This window comes from Argentina silus, assembly GCF_951799395.1.
Source record: "Argentina silus genome assembly, chromosome: 19".
Lineage (NCBI taxonomy): Eukaryota > Metazoa > Chordata > Actinopteri > Argentiniformes > Argentinidae > Argentina > Argentina silus.
This window is the reverse complement of record NC_139673.1, coordinates 9,649,865-9,671,478: the sequence shown is the minus strand read 5'-3', so window position 1 is coordinate 9,671,478 and position 21,614 is coordinate 9,649,865. Positions and strand designations below refer to the sequence as shown.

Sequence of the window (21,614 nt, the reverse complement as noted above, 5' to 3'; positions counted from 1 at the left end):
GACAAAACAGACATGATGGTTTAACATTACGTTATTTGATACAAACTGGCTGAAAAAAAAAGCCATATTCAATCCCATATAAGGACAGATATACCGTGTTTGTCAATGGCCTTGAAGGGCTTCTTTGACCTCCAGTGCTGTGGCCTGTCCTTGGTTACGGCTGGCTGTATGGATTACTCCCCTCAGTCAACTGAGCATCGCTCTGAGTGAAGGACATAACATGCTGTGATTGGATGGACAGGCGGGCTGCGGTGGCGCGGCGTGGAGCAGGGGCGCTGACGGGCAGCTGGGTGGGCACCTGTGCTGAGGGTCCGTCTGACAGGGGGGACGGAGGAGGGAGACGCGGCTCCGTGGCTCGTGGGGGAAAGCTGTAAGATATTCTCGTAAGATATTCATGTGTAGCTGGGAGGGCATGGCTGGCGTGTGTGTGTGTGTGTGTGTGTGTGTGTGTGTGTGAGTGTGTGAGTGTGTGTGTAAATAGCGGGCTTTTTTTACGCGCCCTTGTCAGAGGCACCGTGGCTTGATGTGACACTTCCTCTCTGACTGTGGTGATGGTAGAGCTGGAGGAGGAAAGAAAGTGGCGGGGAGAGGTGGGGGGAGGATATACTCCCTTCAGGGACTTTTGCAAGCGAGAACACTGGCTGTGAATGACAAAAAAGATTGTCATTTGCTTTTGACAGATCACTCAGACACCCTTGTTTCTGAGAGATCTGCACTTAGCAGGGGAACAGGGGCTGTAAGAGAGGAAGCCTGCTCCAGGGGTTGAGACCAAGAACCAGGATTTTGCCTCGCAGCGAAGTAGGGGGAATGACACACAGAGGATATCTCCTGTGTGTGTGTGTGTGTGTGTGTGTGTGTGTGTGCGTGCGTGCGTGCGTGCGTGCGTGCGTGCATGCGTGCATGCGTGTGTGTGAGCGTGCGTGTGTGCATGCGTGCCTGAGTGTGTGTGTGCCTTTGCTGAAAACTTTGCTGGACTGCAGCCTCCTCTATGAGAAGCAGCTACAGTATATGTATTTTGACTAGACAGCCATCTGCAGGCGGAGCAGGATGGTGCAGGCAGGAAACAGCTCATTTCTGGCTTTCCTTTGAACCACGGCAGGTCAGGACCTGGCAAAAGGGGACCTCTTGTGAATAGACGCGTTTTGGGATGAAACACGTCAGCAAAGCCTTGTGCAAATACAGCCAAAGGCTGTTTGATGTGGCTCTTTCATGTAACCACAGTTGTACACTTTCAAGCAATCTCTGTTCCCTTGTTGTCCGTTATTACACAGACTCAGATGACTCAGTTCCCTCACATTCATCATGTTCGACAGACTGGCATATAACCGTTCATGATGTATTATATAGAACCAAGATAACACCTAACCTCAAAACATTTTAAAATCCTGTAACGTCTCGCCCTGCTCCTTAGTTTATGTTTGTCTTTGTTTGATGTCAGTCATTAATTGTTTCATGTTTTATGTTGTTATACTCACCTCGTCTCTCGTTTCAGATACTTCACTTCCTGCCCTTGTGTTTTTCCCTTCTGTGTGATTGTCTACCCTGCCCTGATTGGTTTGACCTGTCCCTCATCATCCTTCTCTGTGTATTTAGTTTGTGTGTTCCCCTGTCTCTGTGCCAGTTCGTCTTTGTACCTTTGTGTCATACGTCCCAGCATTTGCTAGTGATAAATATTCCTGGATTTTGATCTCTGAGTGTGTTTCTGACTTTGCCTTTTTGCCTACCCCTCTTCGGATTATCTGCTTGCCTTTTTGAACTGCCTACCTGTGTACCAAACCCTGCTTTGCCTACCCCTTCCTGGATTATCTGCCTACCCATAGACTGCCTACCTGTGTACTGAACCCTTCTGAAAGCAAAGACTATTGTATTGGATTTAAGTTTTTGTCTCCGAGTCATGCATTTGAGTCCTTTGCCTGAGTACTCCAGTCATTATAGTACGAACTGGCTAAACTATGGACTCAGCCAACTCAGACTTTGTGCGCGCTGTGCTTCAAACCCAGGAGAGACGGATTCTTTGCCATGACGAGCAACTCACCTCAGTCTGCCTTGGGGTGAGTGGGCTGTCAGAGCGACACAAGGGCTTCCAGGCTTCCATCGGCGGCCTGGTCTGCCAGCTGGCTGACCAGACTCAGCAGCTGATGGTGTGCCTTGAGGCTCTCGTCTCTTCTCAGCCTGTCCCGGCGCCAGTTCTGACCCGTGATCCAGCTCCTGTCTCCGCTCCCGTTCCTGCTCCAGCTCCTGAGAGATCCAGGGCTGCTGTTACTCTGCCCATTCTGAGGGGGCAGCCCTCCACCGATCACTCTTCTTCGTGGCGTCCTCCCGAACAGCTTGTTCTGGTGGCCGACTCACCAGCGCCCCCTACTGCTTCAGAGGAGTCCATGCAGTTGGGAAGAGCCAGGCTCACTCCCAAGGAGCGTCAGCGCCGTATACGGGAGGGCAGATGCATCTATTGTGCTCAGCTGGGTCATTTCACATCTGTGTGTCCAGTAAGACAAGACTCGTCAGTGAAGAAGAGGGCGCTGGTGAGCCAAACAGTTTTTTCTGCCAATCCCTCTCGTATTCTCACTTCTGCATGGCTAATCACTCCATCCCAGACTCTCAATCATTCTGTGTTTGTTGACTCTGGAGCAGATGGGAGTTTTATTGATTGGAGGCTAGCCAAGAGACTTGGACTAAACGTTGTTCCCCTGCCCAAACCATTAGAGGCCAACGCTTTAGATGGTCACTCACCACACTCAACCTGTTAAGGTAGTCATCGCCAATAACCACATTGAATTCTTGAGCATCCATCTTTTCAACTCCCCTTCATAGCCTCATCCTGGGTTTTCCCTGGCTCTTTAACCCATTTGTGCCGAATGCCGCGCGATGCCTACCGCCGGTTGCTGCGTTGCGCAACTTTGAATTTACCGCCGGTTGCTGCGTGGCGCAGCATTTTTGATTTGTCGTAATTTTCATGAGTACCCAAATGTCGTGTGGTTCGCCGAAAATCACGTAAATCAATCAGACATACACGTGCGTTTATTTTTTAAACGCACGTGTATGTCTGATTGATTTTCGGCGAACCACACGACATTTGGGTGCTCACGTGGTTTTAAAAAATCAACAAGACCCACCTCATGTGTATTTGAACCAATGACAGTGCATTATATGCTGCACTCATGAAAATTACGACAAATCAAAAATGCTGCGCCACGCAGCAACCGGCGGTAAATTCAAAGTTGCGCAATGCAGCAACCGGCGGTAGATGCAATGTTGCGTCGCGCAGCATCTGGCACAAATGGGTTAAGCATAACCCTCACATAAACTGGTCCATTGGAGAGGTTATGGGTTGGGGCGAGGGATGCTCACTCTCCTGCCTTCCGCCTGTTCCTGCTTCGGTGTCTCCTCAGGGATCTGCTGTATCTGCTGCGCCTCCAGTGCCTCCATCGCCTCCTAGTTCTCCTGTCTCGTCACGTCTTCCGTTTTCATCGGACTCCGACTTCCCGGATCTTTCCAGTGTTCCTTCCTGTCCTTCCTGTTCCTTCCATGCCCTGGTGAATGACGTTCTCCGAGACATGTTGAATCAGTTTGTCTTCGTTTACCTGGATGATATTCTCATCTTCTCCCCTGATGAGGAAACTCATGTCCAGCATGTTCACCAGGTTCTTCAGCGCCTCCTTGACAACCAGCTCTCCGTGAAAGCAGAGAAATGTGAGTTTCATGCCTCCACCGTTGCTTTCCTGGGTTCATCATCTCAGAGGACAACATCCAAAGGATCCTGCCAAGGTCGGTGTGGTTGCTGAGTGGCCCATGCCTACCAGTCGCAAATCAGTTCAGCGTTTTCTGAGTTTTGCAAATTTTTACAGACGGTTTATCAGGAACTTTAGCACGGTTTCCGTTTTGCAGTTTGTGGTGGAGGTGGATGCCTCGGACGTGGACATTGGGGCTGTTCTCTGCCAGCGGTCACAGGGGGACAACAAGCTTCATCCCTGCGCCTTTCTATCCCGGAAACTCTCTCCTGCCAAGAGGAACTATGATGCGGGAAACAGGGAGCTGTTGGCCATCAAGGCGGTCCTGGAAGAGTGGCGCAACTGGTTGGAGGGAGTGGAGCACCCTTTTCTGGTGTGGACTGACCATTAGAACCTGGAATTCATCCGGACCACCAAACGGCTCAACTCCAGGCAAGCCAGATGGGCCCTGTTCTTTAACAGGTTTAACTTTTCCCTGTCATACCGGCCTGGGTCCAAAAACATTAAGCCCGATGCTCTGTCTTGCCTGTTTGACCCTGACTCAGCCCCAAAGTCTCCCACCAACATCCTGCCATCTTCCTGTGTGGTGGTGGCTGTTACTTGAGGCATTGAGGAAGAGGTCAGACAGGCGAGTGCTAACGTCCTAGTACCGGATGGCTGTCCCCTGAACCAGTTGTTTGTTCCTGTCTCCCATCGCTCTCAGGTCATCCATTGGGCTCACACCTCTCTTCTCTCCTGTCACCCTGGCATACAGCGGACTCTGTTCATGGTCCAGGTTTTCAAAGATGGTGCACTTCATCCCCCTGCCTAAATTGCCGTCCGCCAAGGAGACGGTGGAGGAAATGTTGTTCCATGTTTTCCGTCTCCATGCATTCCCTAGGGATGTGGTGTCAGATCAGGGGCCACAGTTCATCTCACAGTTCTGGAAGGCATTCTGTTCCCTTCTCGGTGCCACCGGTGTCAGTCTCTCCTCCGGGTACCACCCCCAGTCCAACGGCCAGACTGAGTGGCTCAACCAGGAGTTGGAGATGTGTCTACGTTGCCTCGTCTCCCAGAACCCAGCCACCTGGTGCAAGCACTTCATCTGTGTTGAGTACGCCCATAATACCCTGCAGGGTTCTGCTTCTGGTGTCTCTCCCTTCCAGTGTTCCCTGACCTAGAGACGGAGGTCAGCGTCCCCTCTGCTCAGGCACTCGTTTGGCAGTGCCGTCACACCTGGAGCCGGGCCCGGCAGGTGCTCTTCAGGAGCTCGGCCCGGTACAAGAAGACGGCAGACCGCCGGCGAACCCCCGTTCCCACTTACCAGCCCAGGCAGAAGGTGTGGCTGTCTACTCGGGACCCCCCCCTGCGAGTTGAATCTCGCAAACTGGCACCCCGGTTTGTGGGTCCCTTCCCTGTCTCCAAGGTAATCAACCTAGTAGCTGTGCAGCTCCAATTCCCTAGATCCCTGAGGGTTCATCCCACCTTCCATGGGGCCAAGCCAGTGAAGGAGAGTTCCTTGGTTCCGGCATCCAGGCCCCCTCCACCCCTCCGGTTCATTGATGGAGGTCCGGTGTACACAGTCAAGTGGCTCCTGGTGGTTCGTCATCGGGGTTGTGGCCGCCAGTACCTGGTGGACTGGGGGGGGTATGGGCCTGAGGAGAGGTCTTGGAATCTCTGAGTGTGTTTCTGACTTTGCCTTTTGCCTACCCCTTTTCGGATTATTTGCTTGCCTTTTTGAACTGCCTACCTGTGTACCAACCCTGCTTTGCCTACCCCCTTCCTGGATTATCTGCCTACCCATTGACTGTCTACCCGTGTATCGAACTTTTTTGAAAGTAATTTGCGTGCATTTGAGTCCTTTGCCTGAGTACAGTCATTACAATTCCTCCTCAAGATATAACAAGTACCGGACCCTACCTAATTTAACATATTTAGAGTTGACGGTCCTTTTATATTTCCTTAAATCTTGTATTTTGGTAGTGCTACAGTATAAAGAAAAGGAATATGTTGACCTTAAACCTTGGATAGAATAACTCTGTCTACGCCTGCCTCCTCGTTCCAGACTGGCTCCCATTCCTGTCCTCTGCTTCCTCGTCAGGTCAGCAGGTCAGCCACCAGGAGGCAGTGTGCCGGGTTCTCCTCTGACCCCAGTCTACGGGCCATGTGGAGATTTACTCATCAGATAGCTGATTAGATAGATGCCCTCTGTTTTGACGGGGATGATCCTGACCAGAGACGTGCGGCCACCCCACCGCTGGGACCTGGCTGGATGTGTTTATCTTTGTTAGGCTTGTTGAAATTTACCACTGACATGAGAGACTGAGTTAATGGAGCAACCCAGAGGCCTCCACTGCTTTCATCTGCGAGGAGAAAAAGTGGTTAAAAGAACAGAAAGCAGAAATTAATGCCCAGATTAAAGTCATTCCTCACATTCCGGCCTGTTGTAAATGATTTATGTCGAGGGCCTGGCCTGCGTGAGTGCACCATGTTAATGCAGACCTTGATTTCAGGCTGCTGGCGGGATCAAGACGGGGCTCTGTCAACAATCACTAATGATTGGTTAAGATAGAGTGTGTGTATTTCCAGGTTGTTTGAGCTAAGCCTAAGAAGGGCCTATCAGCATGTGAAGCTCACACTATATGACAGGGTCTTCGCTTTGTTGGTGAGACGGTGGGGAGCATTATGCAAGAGGGGGGGGGGGGCTACTTGTTTGTTTGGCACAGTGCCAGGCTAGGACACTGACCCCCTGGACTGGACTGGACTGGACTCTGGTCCAGGTTGGGTTCAGTGGGGAGACGGTGAGGCTCGGTCCTAACCCTAACCCATCCAGACAACTTTATTCATGCTTCTTGGATTTCTGTGTTTGCACAAAAAGACAAAAACATGGTAGTGGTTGTCAAGACATTCATGAAATGATTATGTTTGCCGGCCTCTATGCAGACTCATGAGAACCATTGTCTGTTATTGTACTGTATGTGGATGTGCATATGAATTAGTTATGAGTTAGTTTTCGGGTCATTTGTGAGGGCTTAAAACAAACAGAGATAGGCGAATAGGGGTGGATTCGATGTCACGGTACACAGCAAATGGTTATGAAGCCAAATGGTTTACGTGGGAGAAATAATTGTTGTATGTCTGTGCAGTTTTTTGATGACAAAGGGCAGCGCTGATAAAGGGAGTTGGGTGGAGTGTGTTTGTGGTCAGATCATATTTGGATGAGTAAGAGAGTGTATGGGGGTGTATGGGCCAGTGGCGTGAGCTTCAGAGAGAAGTGGAGGTTGTGCGTGCATGTGTGTGAAATGACTAAACTCCTATCTCAGGTCATACAGTCAGCCAGACCGTCAGTGTCTGAGGCAGGATTACTGTACAGTACAGTCCTCCTGGCAGAAACAGCACTATAGGATGTGTGTGTTTACTCAGTGTAACAGCACCCAGACAGTCTGCTTTAAAAATAACTCCCTCCATCCACCAACACACACCTTTCTGCTCCACACATGCAGAGCAGAAGGGAAACAAGGTCACCGGGAGGTAAAAGGAGGGAGAAAATGTGGTAGTTACAGATTCAGCAGTTAAGAGAGGCTCTTCACACTGAAGACGAGCCAGTCGTACGTCTGGAAAAGGCTTATGAGTTATGAAGTGCTTTCTCTAGCTTGACTTCTGCGGTTATGAATCATTGTTGTGAATGTGTAATGAATGTGTAATGAAACCCAGGCAATACGCTGCGTTATGAACTCCTTGTGGGGTTTCGCACAGATCGAAAACCCCCACCCCCCTCCCCCCTCCCCCCCTTAAATAAAAACCAGAGCTTCTTACAGGAAACAATCCCCCCTGTCTTATGACATCATAGCTAAACCCCCTGCTGGAGATAGAGGTGACCTCAGCGTGTATGGATTTGCTCCATCTTCTTCAACACCCAAACAAATCCCAGGGAGGAAAGAAAACACAAGCACCTCCAGTGGCTGAGATGTGATTAGGAGAAGGTTGTGTGGAGAACAGGTGGATGGTTCACTGGCTGACTGGCTGGTTGGCTGGCTGACTGGCTGGTTGGCTGACTGGCAGTGAGGTGAGCCTTGCCCCACTTAGAGACACATGCAGACTGGATCGCATCATTTCTGGACTGGTGATGGTGGTTGATGGGTCATGGGTCAGGGGGCCAGTGAAGACCTAGATGATGTCATGGAGGAGGGCGGTGTTGGTGTCACTCTGTCTTAAGGAGATGAGCGGATCAAAGCGCTGTCTATGGTGTGAGACGTGCTACCTCAGTGGTGGAGCTTAGAGCAGCAGACCCATACACTGTACTGTATGAGAGCCTTGTCACATCTTCTCAACAGTATGAGAGAGATATGATTCTATGCTGATAATCTTAAGACGATGCCTAATGATTAGTAGGATATGGTCCTTTGTTGAAGGCTATGTTATGATGCAATGCTGGTGAATAGTAACACATATGCATTACCAATGTTGAGTCTTACTTTAATGCATTCCCTTTCATGTCTTCTCTCCTCAGTACGGCCCTTTGTGTCTGGACTCGTTTTTGAACCTCTTCAAACGCACTTCTATCATGGCAATTTTCCTTAAAGCATCAACTTGAAACGGGTCCAGATATAAAGTGGTACCAGCATGTACATCCAGTGCCTTGGAAGAGTTTAAAAGAATCTGGGAGAAGAAAGAGGAATAAATAATAATAGTACTAAAGGAAAACATAATAAAGCCTAGTTTTCTTGGTGGAAGGGGAAGCTTTCATCTTTCTATAACAATAAGAAGACCTCCCCCCCCCCCCTCTCTCTCTGCTCCCCGCTGGTCTAGCCTGTGTGTGTGTCTGCGGCTCCCGGGGTTTAGGACATGGAGCATCCCTGTCCTGCTGCCTGACGTCAGGGCCCAGCCCCTCTGCAGCTGTTGCATGTGTTTAACAACTCTCTCTGTTGACAGTCACCTCTTGCTCGCCCGGGGGGGTTATTCTGACAATAGGATCACTTTCATTTCTATCCAGATACATCTTACTGTACATAAACTCTCTCGCTCTCTCTCTCTGGAAACATACACTGTACACTCACTAAGACATGCTAGAACATAGTGTTTCTCTCCCTCTGACCACCTGCCCCCCCCTCTCTCTCTGTCCCTTTCTCCGTCTTCCCCCCCTCTCTCTCTGCCCTTTTCTCCCTTTTCTCTCTCCCCCCCTCTCTCTCTCCTTTTCTATTACACTGTTGGTCCTATAAGGGAAATCAAATCTGAACTTATTTGAATGCCTGATCCTCTCTTCTGATGTGTCTTTCCATGTTGAGTGTCCACTCTCCCATGTTGGATGCTACAGTAATTGGCTCATTATTGGAGTGTGGGAACAGGTACAAGCTCGGTCCAGATGGTACTGTAGGCTCGCTGATTAAACCTTACCCCTCCACTCTACCTCACCACTAGCAGGCGTATTTAATTACACCCAAAACAAGAGATCAGCTCGCTCAGGATTAAAAACCTGTGTGTGAGAGACCATGCCTATTATTTTATTTATTTATGCAGTAATTAGTTTTCTTTTGAATAATGCTAATGAATTATATCCTGCCCTAAATGAAAACGGTTTTAGTTCCAGTGCTTTGGGGTTTTCCCTTGGAAATGTAGGAAATGTCCATTTTGTACGCTTGGAGTTATACATTTTTACATTGAAACATTTCTCTCTAAATCCACTCACATTTGTTTTCTGTTCCCTCTGCCCCCCTCCTCCCCTCCCCCTCACTCTTTTCCTCTTTGCCTCAGCACTCATGAGGCTTAAGGGGAAGAACCATCTCAGCCCCTCCCCTTCACCCAGCCACCCCCCAACGCAGTGTAGAATGGTTCAGCCCTGCTTTGCATAAGTTTCCTCTGAGTAGATCCATGTGTGGAGGGCCAAGGCTGAGAGAATTAGTCCCCTTTGAACGGGTTGGATGTATGTCTAGGGAGAAGGCTTGTGTGCTGCTGTGCTGTCGTACCCTGAAACAGTACACTTGCTCCAGTCATCAGTGTAATTGCTGAAGCTATCATGTATTGCGCTTACCCTGTCCCTGGAATGGGCAGCAACTCCTTAATGTATTACTACAACGGGAAATCGGTGAGTTATCTCTGTAGGAGGAGAGTAGAGGGAGTGTGAGTGTGAGTGTCAGTGTGAGTGTGTGTGTGTGTGTGTGTGTGTGTGTGTGTGTGTGTGTGTGTGTGTGTGTGTATAAGTGTTTGTAATTGGCCCTCGGGTTGGGAGTTGTAGAATAGTGTGGTGTCCGGCTGCACAGCATGGTTCTCAGCTCTAGCATTTACCCTGCTCTCTTTCTCTCTTTCTCTCTCTCTCTCTCTCTCTCTCTCCCTCTCTCTCTCTCTCTCTCTCTCTCTCTCTGCCTGCTGGATGATTTTCCATTGCCTCAGTTACAGCTGTGTGACAGTACCATTTATTTTCATTTGCAGTTCAAATGTAGGACTTAATCTCTCTCTGGACATTGATGCACATGTTGTAAACCTGTTAGATGAGTCACATTTTTCAACAAGTATAGCTTACCATAAATGATGACACCAGACTGTACCATAGCACATTATTTTAGAAATGATTACTATTGTAGCGTATAAACACAGTAAATATATCTGCATATGTTTGACTTTGATATTTAAAGTTAAACCATTACATGGCCTTCTCTTTCACGTGCTTTAGTTGCAGACAGACTTCAATCCTTGTGATAGACTGCAAATAGAATTTTTTTTTATAGTATAGCAGTGAATTTATTTTTACTGGCTGGCTGGTTCAGCGCTGAGACTGGGTTGATATAATAACAAGTGGGAGTCTGGGAATGATTAAGGGAAAGAGGCAGCCTGTTGAGGTTACACTTTCCTGTTTGCAGATTGAGCTCTAAGCACCAGCGTTGCTGTTGTTCCATCTGTTCTTAATCACATCTGCATTCTTGACTCCACAGGGAACCTAATGTAATTCCTCTACTTCTCAGTAACAGGCTCTTTGATTTTTGTGCTCCTCTGAAAACTTTATTTTGTGTGTGTGTGTGTGTGTGTGTGTGTGTGTGTGTGTGTGTGTGTGTGTGTGTGTGTGTGTGTGTGTGTGCACGCGCGCGTGTGTGTTATCGTTTTCCCTTCATCTAAGTGAAATTGTGTTTCCTTTGATGTTTGCAGTAATTGCGTCACAGGTGTAAGAGAGAGAGAGAGTGTAGGTCTTCCTGGCACTGCTGCTGCATTAGGGATGAAGAGAGAGAACTCCTAACAGAGCAGCTCGTCTCCACACAGCAAAAACACACTACACTCCATCACAAAAGTCACCTCCAGATTTCTTACATAATTACTTTATATTAACTTTTGTTAAATATTATGCTTAGGTCAGTGTTAGTATTCAAGAGGCTCATATTACTGGTTTGCCAGAAGGTTGAATATTTCTGCACCATTTTCTGATTGACTTTTATAAGGTCAACTTACTCAGGCTTGTGTTTTAGCTCTCCTCATCATCCCCCATTAGGACAATTCCCTTTGTTCCGACATTACTTTGATCTTTTTTATATGAAGTATTACCAGGCTTGTGTTGCAGGCGGGAGGGGGACTCAATTGGGAGCATGTGGATAGCGTAGGTCAGAGTTTAACTTTATGATCTGAAGCAGTCGATAAAAACCAATACAAAGTTTTGAATGTTTTTTTTTCTTTTCTTGGGGAGAGATAAATAGTGTTCCCCTTGAGCTTCAATAAAACACACATTTACCTATTTGGGAGTTGATGAGTGATTACTACTTTTATGGACAAAGCCTCTAAGTCTTTGGTTTCTGTGTTTTATGGTGCGCAAAGTGTTTTATTTCCTTCAGTTCCATAAAAATGAGTAGCCCAAGCTTTAGAGAATTCAAATATTTGGTAGGATTTGAAGGGTGGAGTATGTTTATCTAAGGTGTTGCCTTTCCTGGCTAATATCCCTCAAGTGCAATGAGGATTTGAACCAAGGAGGCATCCAGAAAGTGACCGTGTTTCATTTTTCCTTAGGAAATATGAAATGAGTGTGTATAGCATTTACAGAAACTGAATTTTGCCTCAGATACATGTTGACAGCCGGCTACAGCCTGATATCACCTCATTTATCAGAGAGAGCCGTTCTCCCTTTGAAACTTGTTTTTTCGTGGGAGACCTAGCCTCAATCTTGAAGGTTTTTCACATGAATTGCTCTAGGCTTTAAACGTCTCTGTGAAAGCATTGACTGGTACCCGGCTGCAATGTTAAACTTGTCCTATCAGGAAGGTGGGGCTGGCTGTATAATGGAGGACCATTGTGTCAGAGCTGCGTGCCTTTTAGCCTTTATAAGTGTGTTAGATTTGGACTTGAAAAGAAAAGCCCTCAGGCATGGTTTGATTCCAAATAGTGACGTGCAGAGACAGGATATTCTGTTGTCCCTCTCAGCCCACTGCTTCTAGCCTCCCTTTGTGACCGTCTCAGTTTGTCGGCCTGGTTTTTCTGCTGTAATCATTTATTTTTAAGAGGTTATTTTCCCCCGTCGTCATTTAGTGTATCCATATAGATAGATAAATAGATAGATAAACAGATAGGTACTTTATTGATCCCCGAGGGGAAATTAAGGCGTTACAGCAGCTCACATCGCAAACAACAACAACAAAATGTATGTTGACAGTTTAATGGTTTTTCCATGAGCTGTTTTGATTGGTGTAGAGTGGTGTGGAGATCAAAGGCAGGTGCTACAGGCTTGGTGGTGTGTGTGAAGGTGTGGAGGGACTCATCTCATGTCTCTGATGAGGCAGAACGCTCTGGAGAAGAAGGCTCTGCCAGGAACACACTGTCCTCAATGTCTCCAGTCTGACATTGAATACTTTAGTTTGTTGATATAAAGTTGAACATGAATATACTTTTGTCTGAACTGAATTATTGCTATTTAACTCTAATGGCTACAGAAATTCTTCAACCAAATTTAAACAGAAGTATCTTCTTTGAAAGAAAAACGAAACAAAGCTCAAACAACTGGGGTAGGCGGCCCGCAGGCCTGGCCCCTCGCCTGTGTGAGTGACGGCTCTTTAATGACTGTCCTGGTAAAAGGAAGCCCAGGCGGGCCCAGCCTCTCCTCCAGAGGCCAGGGGAACCAGGCGCCCAGTGTTTGGGATGCTTTATTAATGCCTCCACTGGTTAGCCCAGGGTAAAGAGGACAATTAGCATGATCCGCTGCCATATGCTGCCCATTGAAGCTCAGACAGAGACAAAGCTTGGGCTACTGTGTGAGGCTAACCTGGGATCACCACGGGAGTGCCGCCACCCTGGGTCACATGTGCGAGCCAGAAGACCCAGAGGAGCCCCTCCCGTCCCAGGGTGCTGGAGTGGAGTTACACAGCCGGCCAATCACATGGCTCTCCACAGTGCTCGCTCAGCAAGATCCAGCGGCCCTGAGTGTTAGCTAAGCTGACGGGGTGCTTAAAGAATTGATGTGTTGTGCACATGTTTGTGTGTGTGTGTGAGCCTGTTTCCCATCAATCAATGATATTTTGTATGGCTTTGGGGACCACTGCACAATCCCAGTAAAAAATGTGCAATTACTGAAAATATTGTCAATACTGTATACACTAACATTTGATAGGGTTGACAAATGACATCATTTGAAGCTAGACATTGAAGACACCTTGAGTGAGAACTCAACAAAACAATCCCATTACGACGCTTTATGTGGCATTAGACAGCAACCCTTTGAAGTTCAAGGCTCTTTTATCCAAACATCTGAGTATGCCATTGGGTCGTCGTTAAACTAGGGATTTACATTGCAGGTGATCATCAGACAAGGGGGGGGGGGGGGGTGGAGGGGGTGGAGGGGGGCTGGGTGGCAGGTCTGCTCGTGATTGGTGCTGTGTGGCCATGGGTGAGTGTGAGGGACTGGCTGGCCCTCTCTCTGTGGCGTGGCGAGTTGGCTCACTCGCTCCCTTCGTCCGTTCCCCTCCTTCTCTCTCCCTCCACCGCTCCCTCCTTCTCTCTCCCTCCATCTGGAGTGGATGAAGTCAGAGACCACATCACTGGTGTTTGGCCTCCAAGCCCTTTGATCCCTGGGCCCAGGCTGGCACAGAGACACAGCTGCACAACAGGGTGCTGTGTGTTACCCCTCCCCTGCCTCTCTCTCTCCAGCTCCCAGGTACACAAATAAAGAAAACCACAGGCAGGCACCTCTTTCTTTCTTTTCTTTTTTCTTCGTTAGATTTTTTGTGTCTCTGGCACACTGTAATTATAGTGTTTATAGTAAGCGTGTGAGCTGGTGTCATTATACTTCCATTAAGAACTGAGACGATCTGAAATGCAAACAGCCCCCGATAATCCACTCCCCCCTCAGTGAGCCTTCCAAATGAGCCCAGCTGCCTGTGCGAACGACTGGCTCCTTAAGTGGACACTGTAGAGTTGGGGCTGGTTGGCTAGATTCATTAAACAAAAGACAGGATTCTGGCTCGGAAATACTCTGCTTTCGAATGGCAGCCCCTGTATGGAATTGAGACCCCATTTAGGTGGAAAGACTTGTTTGTTTCTAATGACGGTACATTAGGCTGTCTTCCATGCGGAACTCTGATAGGAAGGATTGAGATGTTGTTCCTCTGTAACGTTTTCCAAATGATTTCACCACGTTGTCATCATCACAGTATGTCTCTATCACATAGAGAGAAGAATCTTAAACCCACCCTGAGATGATTATGAGTTGGACGTGAATCAGGGGGAGGCTGCTGGAGGTAGGGATCGGAGGGCTCATCGCAATGCATGGGATGGAAGGAGGAATGGTATCACGAAACGCGTTTGATACCATTCCTCATTCCATTTCACGCATTACGATGAGCTCACCCTTCGATTTCTGCCTCCACCAGCCTCCCTTAGAATGTAGCTACAGTATGTGAACCACATGCTGGTGTTGTGGCTAATGGTGTGTTTGTTTTCTGTCTTGGCAGGTGTATGCACCGTCTCCCAACTCTGAAGACTTCAACAGAGATTCTCCCTCTTACTCATCTCCAAAACCCCCAGGCAGCATGTTTGCAAGCACTTTCTTTGGTGAGCGATGCTGACTTTAACCAAGCTTTGAGGCATGGATTCATCCAGCTATTCTGACTGTTCCTGCTCCAAGCAAGACAGTACGATCTGGCAGAGTAGCTGAACTGGCTTCTCCAGGCTTTGTCGATCTTTTCCATGCTTGTTGATGGACAGTGGACCACGATCAAACATCGCTGGACAAATAACTCTCTAGCACCACATTTAGGGCCCCGATTTGCATGTGTAAAATGGAAAAAATTGGGGCCAAGTCAGCCATCTTTAACTTAATATTTCTAATAGACGCAATATGTGAAATAATCCAATGTGAGTTTTGTGCTGTGTCTAGCGTTTCCATGACATGCAATGCATTTCCAACTGTTAAAAGAAATTAAATAATAATAATAATTCTGTAGAGTCGAAAGGTATTTTTCTACTCTGCTCAGCACTATTTGCTGAATCAAATTGGGGCCCTTAGTTTCTTTCTCTGATGTCGCTAAACAGTTTAAAATGTTGAAACTGGATTTAGGGCTCTCTTCTTGTTAGACTGTATTTCAGTGAGCTTGGAATCCGAGTCCCTGGTTTGTGAGAGGCTGGCGCTGCTCTCTGTTAGCCCAGGGAGGCTGGCTGTTATCTCAGCTGTGTCCAGGGCATGGCTAGTGTTTCAGTCCTAAAGCCAGACTCAGAGAACAACTCCCTTGTGTGACCCCAGGACTCAGCAGAGAGGGGGGGGGGTCTGCCCTCTGAAGAGGGGTTCCTCATAGCTCTCATAATCAAGCTGTGTGTTGTGGTTTGCTTCACGGGGGTTCAGGCACATTTAATTCTATGTTAAGTTGATTTTGGCCACTACCACGGTCTTGACTCAGCGCCCAATCACATTATGTTCTTTCCTTTAACTGTATCGTGTGCTAAACGAGCGATGATGAAGAGGTTTTTCAGAACAACTCGAGCTAACAGAACAACGTCAAGCTTCAATCTCTGTTTTTATTTGTCATTTAGATGGGACCCACAATTCCTCGGACCCGTGGAATTCCTCCAACGGGATCAGCCAGCCTGGCTACAGCGCGATGCTGGGGGGGTCTTCATCTCACATGCCGCAGTCAGGCAACTACGGCAACATGCACTCACACGACCGTCTGGTAAGCAGCCCAGCTGCACATATCTGCACCGTACCAAGTCGACGCCCACTCTAATTCATTCTAATTCTACACACAAGTGATGTCTCATGTGTATTCAGCATCCAGGCCTTATCCCCCCCCCCCCCCGACAACCCCCCCCCTCCTCTCTACAGACAGAGCCTTGTAGTGAGAGTGTTGGATGTGTGGCTTGTGCCTCTCTGCTATCTCTGCTATCTGATGTTGCTGTCTGGTCATTATCTGTGTAAGACACTGCTGACCCCCGCTGTATCAGTGTTTGATCTGCTCTGGTCTGTCTGTTGGCTGTGTCTGACTGGGAGTCACAGGGAGCCTGCAGCTGCTGCCTGCCCAAAGCTCTCTGCCTCTGTCTCCCTGTCTCTACTTCACTCTCCTCTAACGTAGCTTTCATCATGTGCTTGTACAAACACTGTTTGTATATGGGTTTTTTTCACAAGTATACACACACCAGCGCACGCACACACACACACGTGCACGCACACACGCGCACGCACGCACACACACATACGCACACATACACAGTACGCGCACACACACACACACACACACACACACACACACACACACACACACAGTACACACACACACTAGTGTGACTTGTTTCTGTCTCTCTCTCCTTCAGAACTACCCTCCACACTCTCCGACAGACATCAACGCCAGTCTTCCTCCCATGTCCAGCTTCCACCGCAGCAACAGCAGCACTTCACCGTTCGTTACGGCCACACACACCCCGCCCGTCAACATCAACGACGGGGGCATGGGTACGCCGTCCGTCTGCGTGTTCAGTTTGAAAGCTCGCTGCCTGCTCATTATTTATATATTCTCTAGTCTTTAATGTAATCTGTGTTGAACATCTAATCTTTCTCTCAGCGGGTCAGCCGGCTAGCTGCTTTGTATGATGTGACCTCTCCTCGTTTGCTTGATGTTATAAAGCCCTGTTTCTCTGTTGTTGTTGTTGTTGTTGTAGCTGCTGCAAGTCGGGGGAACGCCAGTGGAAGCATGCACTCACAGACCGGGGACGCACTGGGCAAAGCCCTGGCCTCGGTGAGTACTGGGCCGTAGGCCTCCACCGGACTGGGAATACAATACATCCCAATCGTCTCCCTGTCTGGAAAAGCTCTAAAGCAGATTTACATGCAAAACAATGTTACAATCAATGGTTGTTTGTTTGGGGTTCAAACCCATTTGTCGTTGTTGCACATGTACAGTAAATGGGAGCACGGTCCACATACTACATGAGATTACACTTTTTTTTTTCTCTTAATGTCAGGTTTGGTTTAAGCGTTGGCTTACATGGAGGGGCAGGAATCCTCTCTGAACAGCCCCCTCTAGGTTGATCCTCTCTCGGGGTGTGAACCTTGTGTTGTTGTCTACCTTCTACACTCACATAAGCTGAAATGTATTTGTTGTATTCCTCTGTAGATTGAGAGAGAGTGCATTAGAGTAATGGCCCGCTCCGGTCTGTAGAGAAGGTGACCTCGGTGGTCCTGCTGGGTATTAAGTGCTATAGTGAATGCTGATTAAATAAGCCCAGGGGATATGTTTGCGGTTGTTTTAGGCCTAAGCCTGGATAATTGTGGTCTTAATCTCGGAGTATACAAGAAAGGGAATTGTACGTAAAAAACACTCCCAAAGCCTATGGATTATGCACCAGTTTGGATAATCAAGCCTTTGGTATTTGTGCCGTTCTCTAACATGTCTCCCACAGTGTTTGACGCACAGTAACTGAAAAGTCTCAGAGGATGAACTCATATGATGTGTCCTTGGTCCAGCTAGTGTATTCTAGAGTCCACCGGCCACAGAACCGCACAGACAGAAGGCTTTTAGCATGGGTTCTCCTTCCCTGCCCGCTCCTTTCTTACTTTTCCCCACATTTGAATATCCCCAAAGCTGTCTAGGACTCAGCCAAATAGTATATCTTACCTCGGAGAAATGAAGTGCTTCATAGCCTTTTACTCCTAGAGAAAGCGAGAAGTAGGATGTGTAAGAAACGTAATAGGTTTACATCTTGGAAGTGGATGGCTCACTACTGCGCACCCCGAAGAGAAAAGTGTGTGTGTGGGGGGGGGGAATGATAATCACAAATTAAGTATTTTTGTATTCGCAGACTCAATTCTATTAGCATGACAAAGCTGCGGTGAAATGGACACGGTCGGGCTGGGGTGAGACGAGGGGCGTGGATGCAGGGGGGGGGGATTGGGGGGTGGGGGGTGGGGGGGGGATGGGGGTTTCTAACTGCTGTGGCTCAACTCTGCGGGCCGTCCTTTGTGGGTCTTTTGTTCTCCGCCCTTTTAAACAGGCCGTGCTTATTGGCCCCCTGCTGCCAAGGGGAGCGTGACCGATGAGGAGGTGGGGCCTCATTTGTTGTTGGTAAAATGAGTCGTGTTGCAGTTTGAATACAGCAGAAGTAGCCCGGGGGGGGAGACTAGGTCAGGAGTCAGGGCTAAAGACGCCCTGCTTGGGGAAAAAAAAAAAGAAATATTTTGCAGATTAGTTTTCGATTCCCATTGATTTCGGACATCGTCGATGTTGATTACCTCTCAACAGGATTGTGTATGTGAGAGCAAAGCGTAGACTAACCTCTGAGGCATCATACTTTTTAAGGTGTTTTTTTTTTTTTAAAAGAGTATTAAGACTTTAAAACTATGTATTCAAAGCCCCCACGCACAGGGGACGGTCTCTCTCTTTAGCAAGACGCAATAACCAAGCCCCTAGTTGGATTTTCAGAGTTGATTGAAAGACAAGCTTGGCAATTAAATATCAAGATTATTAATAATGGCATGCCATAGTGTTTACACTAGTCAGAATGTTGACTGTGAGTAGAATTTGATCTTTATTCAGAGAGATATCCTTCTGGATCAGCTGTTTGTCTCTGCTAATTAGTAAGAATCAAACCCTAATACCCCTGGTCTACATGAGACTCCCTCCATTATGGCTCCACATATCCTCTTATGAAAGGGAACTAAATAAATCTGGGGATGTGTTGTCTGCCTTAATCCAGCATTTGTCTAAACAAATTCAATCCCTGTGGAAGTTTTAGAGATGTAATCTCCGTGCTTCAGAAACACATCACCCCTCCCCTCCCTCGCTGTTTCTTGTGATGGACACGTCGCCGTAAAAAAAACTCTTTGACCCAAGCTTTACATTCCTCTGAGACAGAGGAAGCCCCTGACCAGCTACAAGCTACTGTAGAGGTCCTCTACCCTGAGACACAAGGCTTTACGGTACCATAGTCCATACAACACACTGGTCCAAATCATTTAACCATTGCTTTTCAGGTCTGTTTGACTATGAAGTGTGTTGAGATTCTTCTATGGCTCTGGGATAAAGTTGGATTTCATCCAGCCTGACTATGATCGTACAGTTTTAGAGCTTGTCGCCCTCCAGAGAGTGGGGCCGTGGGGCGTGGTTAAGCAGAGAGAGGTGCAGAGGTACATTCACAATGACATCCTCTACTGTTGGGGGATTAATAATGGCCTCTCTTTCTCTCTCTCTCTCTCTCTCTCTCTCTCTCTCTTTCTCTCTCAACATGCCATGACAAATGAAGGTTGTAGTACTGTACATAGTCGCTGATGGGCTGTGAGGAGTCCCAGACATGAAGGTTGTTGGAGGAGGAGGAGGAGGGAGGGACTGGACTGTACTGGTTATGGTGGTCAGGTGTCACAGTGAATATTGTGCACAGTCTTTTTTTTTTTTTTTTAATCCTTTACTGAAGACACCACTCACCGTTAAAGTCCCATATGTATGCCCCGAGCATTTTTATGGGCTCCCTGGTAGTAAAATCCCCAGAATTGATGAGCCAATTTTGTCTCTGCTGGCTGAGGGATGGTAACACAGGCTATAAAAAAAAGTATGGGGAAATGACAGGTTGTGATTTTAAAGGCCCACATGTGCTGCCTTACTGACTGATCTCTCTCTCTCTACCTCCCTCCCTGCCTCCCTTCTCCCTCTCTCTCTACCTCCCTCTACCCTTCACCCTCCCTTTCACCTCATCCCCCCCCCCCTCTCTCTCTCCACAGATTTACTCCCCGGACCACACCAGCAGTAGTTTTCCATCCAACCCCTCCACCCCTGTGGGATCTCCCTCGCCCATGACCGGCACATCTGGTGCAGCGGCGGCTTCTGCAGGTACAGTGGTAGTGACCGCCGGCGCCCCGTCTGGACGGGCAGGTAGCGCATCAGTCTGCTCTGTGAACTCTGACCTCCTTAACATACTCCCTCACAACAGCAAAGACAAGTCCCAGCGATTCAAAAGGAGCAGATCAATGTAGTTTAATGAAAGAGACTGGTTATTCTACAACGGTACTGTAGGGCTCCATCCAATGATGAGAACTCAGACCACAGTCATTGTTTTCGTCCTCGAGGCTCCGTCTTAGTATGAGAACACCGCAAATGATGTTTATCTCACTATGATCTTCTAAGCCTCTGTGGCTTTGATGACATTGCCTCCCGGCAACATCTGATGCAGTTTGGCCTCAGCCGTCCCTACGCTGTGATAAGGATTCAAGTCTCTTGACTCGCTGGAAGGGGTCAAAAGGATATCACGGGAGTGACAACCTCTCCCTGCTGATACGCTCATTGTGCAATACGCTATTGTTTGTCGGCCTGGGAATCACAACTTTCACTGATGAAGAGTTCATCACTTTCCCACCATCTGGGTCTGTACGTACAGCAGGAGGGCTATAAGCAGGAGGAATGTGAAAGTTGTGAGACAGACTGGCAGAGGGAGAGAGAGAGAGAGAGAGAGAGGAAAAGCCGGCGCGTTGTTGTAGTGGGCAGTTATGCCGTGTGTGGTGATGTAGAGGCGACAGCTGTCCCCACGTATGCCCCCCTCGTCCTCAGCTGTTGCCCTGGCCTGTGGACAGCTGTTCCCCCCCACGGACAAGGCTGCAAAGGGCCTCATTTATCTAGCACGGGGGGGGGGGGGGGGGAGGCCGTGACTCAGCTGATCAGGAGGGGAACAGCCTTGTACAAGGGGATTCCCACCCCCCTCTCTCACCCTGTGTACACCTCAGCCAGCCCAGGCCTCAGGTCAGCAGGGTGTACCTGGGGGTTTAACGGTAGAACACCAACCACGCCATCAGATGCTGTCACTTCCTGTTACCAGAGCCCAGTATTTCAAAATTGATTGGATTGGATTTCGGCAATCGGATTGGATTAAATCGTAGAATTGGGTATTTCAAAACTGAAATGTTTGATTCTGATCATTTGATTTAGTAATCCATTCTGACCTTTAATCAAGATTAAATGTTGTTCTTGTGTATTTCAAAACTCAAAGGTAGTGATTAGGATAGTTTTGATGCCGGAAATCTAGATAATCTTGATCCCACTGGAAGGGTGGATTCAGGGTGGATTTGAAGGTGAAAGTCACTATAACCAATAAAATAAGGTGGCAATGTTGGGAAAAAAGAAATACAGGTTAGTAATAGTATTTAATGCAGCGTGAGTTATCCAGAAAGATGTTGAATTTTGTCCAAATCCAATCCAATCAATTTTTATATTATCTGTTATATTATGAGTTATGCAGATAAGTGAATACATTTACTTACAAGTGACATTACATATGGGTGTGGTTTGTTTTGTTATTTACAAATTAAGTAATAATACATGCTAATGTGTATCCAACCCCTTGGGGGGGTCACATCTATGACCCTCCCTTATGTATATACACACAAATATTTATGACCCAAAAGTCATAACCAATCTGTTTTCAAATTCGTTGTCTGTGTGTCTGTCATTAGTTTAATTGAAAACAACAACAAAA

The 21,614-nt window shown here is 47.8% G+C and overlaps 1 protein-coding gene across 1 annotated transcript in view; it reads left to right on the top strand.

The window, feature by feature from the left end:
* tcf12 (transcription factor 12) overlaps window positions 1-21,614 on the top strand; it is an 84,044-nt gene that overhangs the window by 50,416 nt on the left and 12,014 nt on the right. The window contains exons 9-13 of the mRNA XM_083690936.1: window positions 14,621-14,720; window positions 15,696-15,835; window positions 16,473-16,611; window positions 16,818-16,894; window positions 19,870-19,978. Coding sequence (XP_083547062.1) covers window positions 14,621-14,720; window positions 15,696-15,835; window positions 16,473-16,611; window positions 16,818-16,894; window positions 19,870-19,978 — 565 coding nt within the window. The remainder of the gene's footprint in view (window positions 1-14,620; window positions 14,721-15,695; window positions 15,836-16,472; window positions 16,612-16,817; window positions 16,895-19,869; window positions 19,979-21,614) is intronic.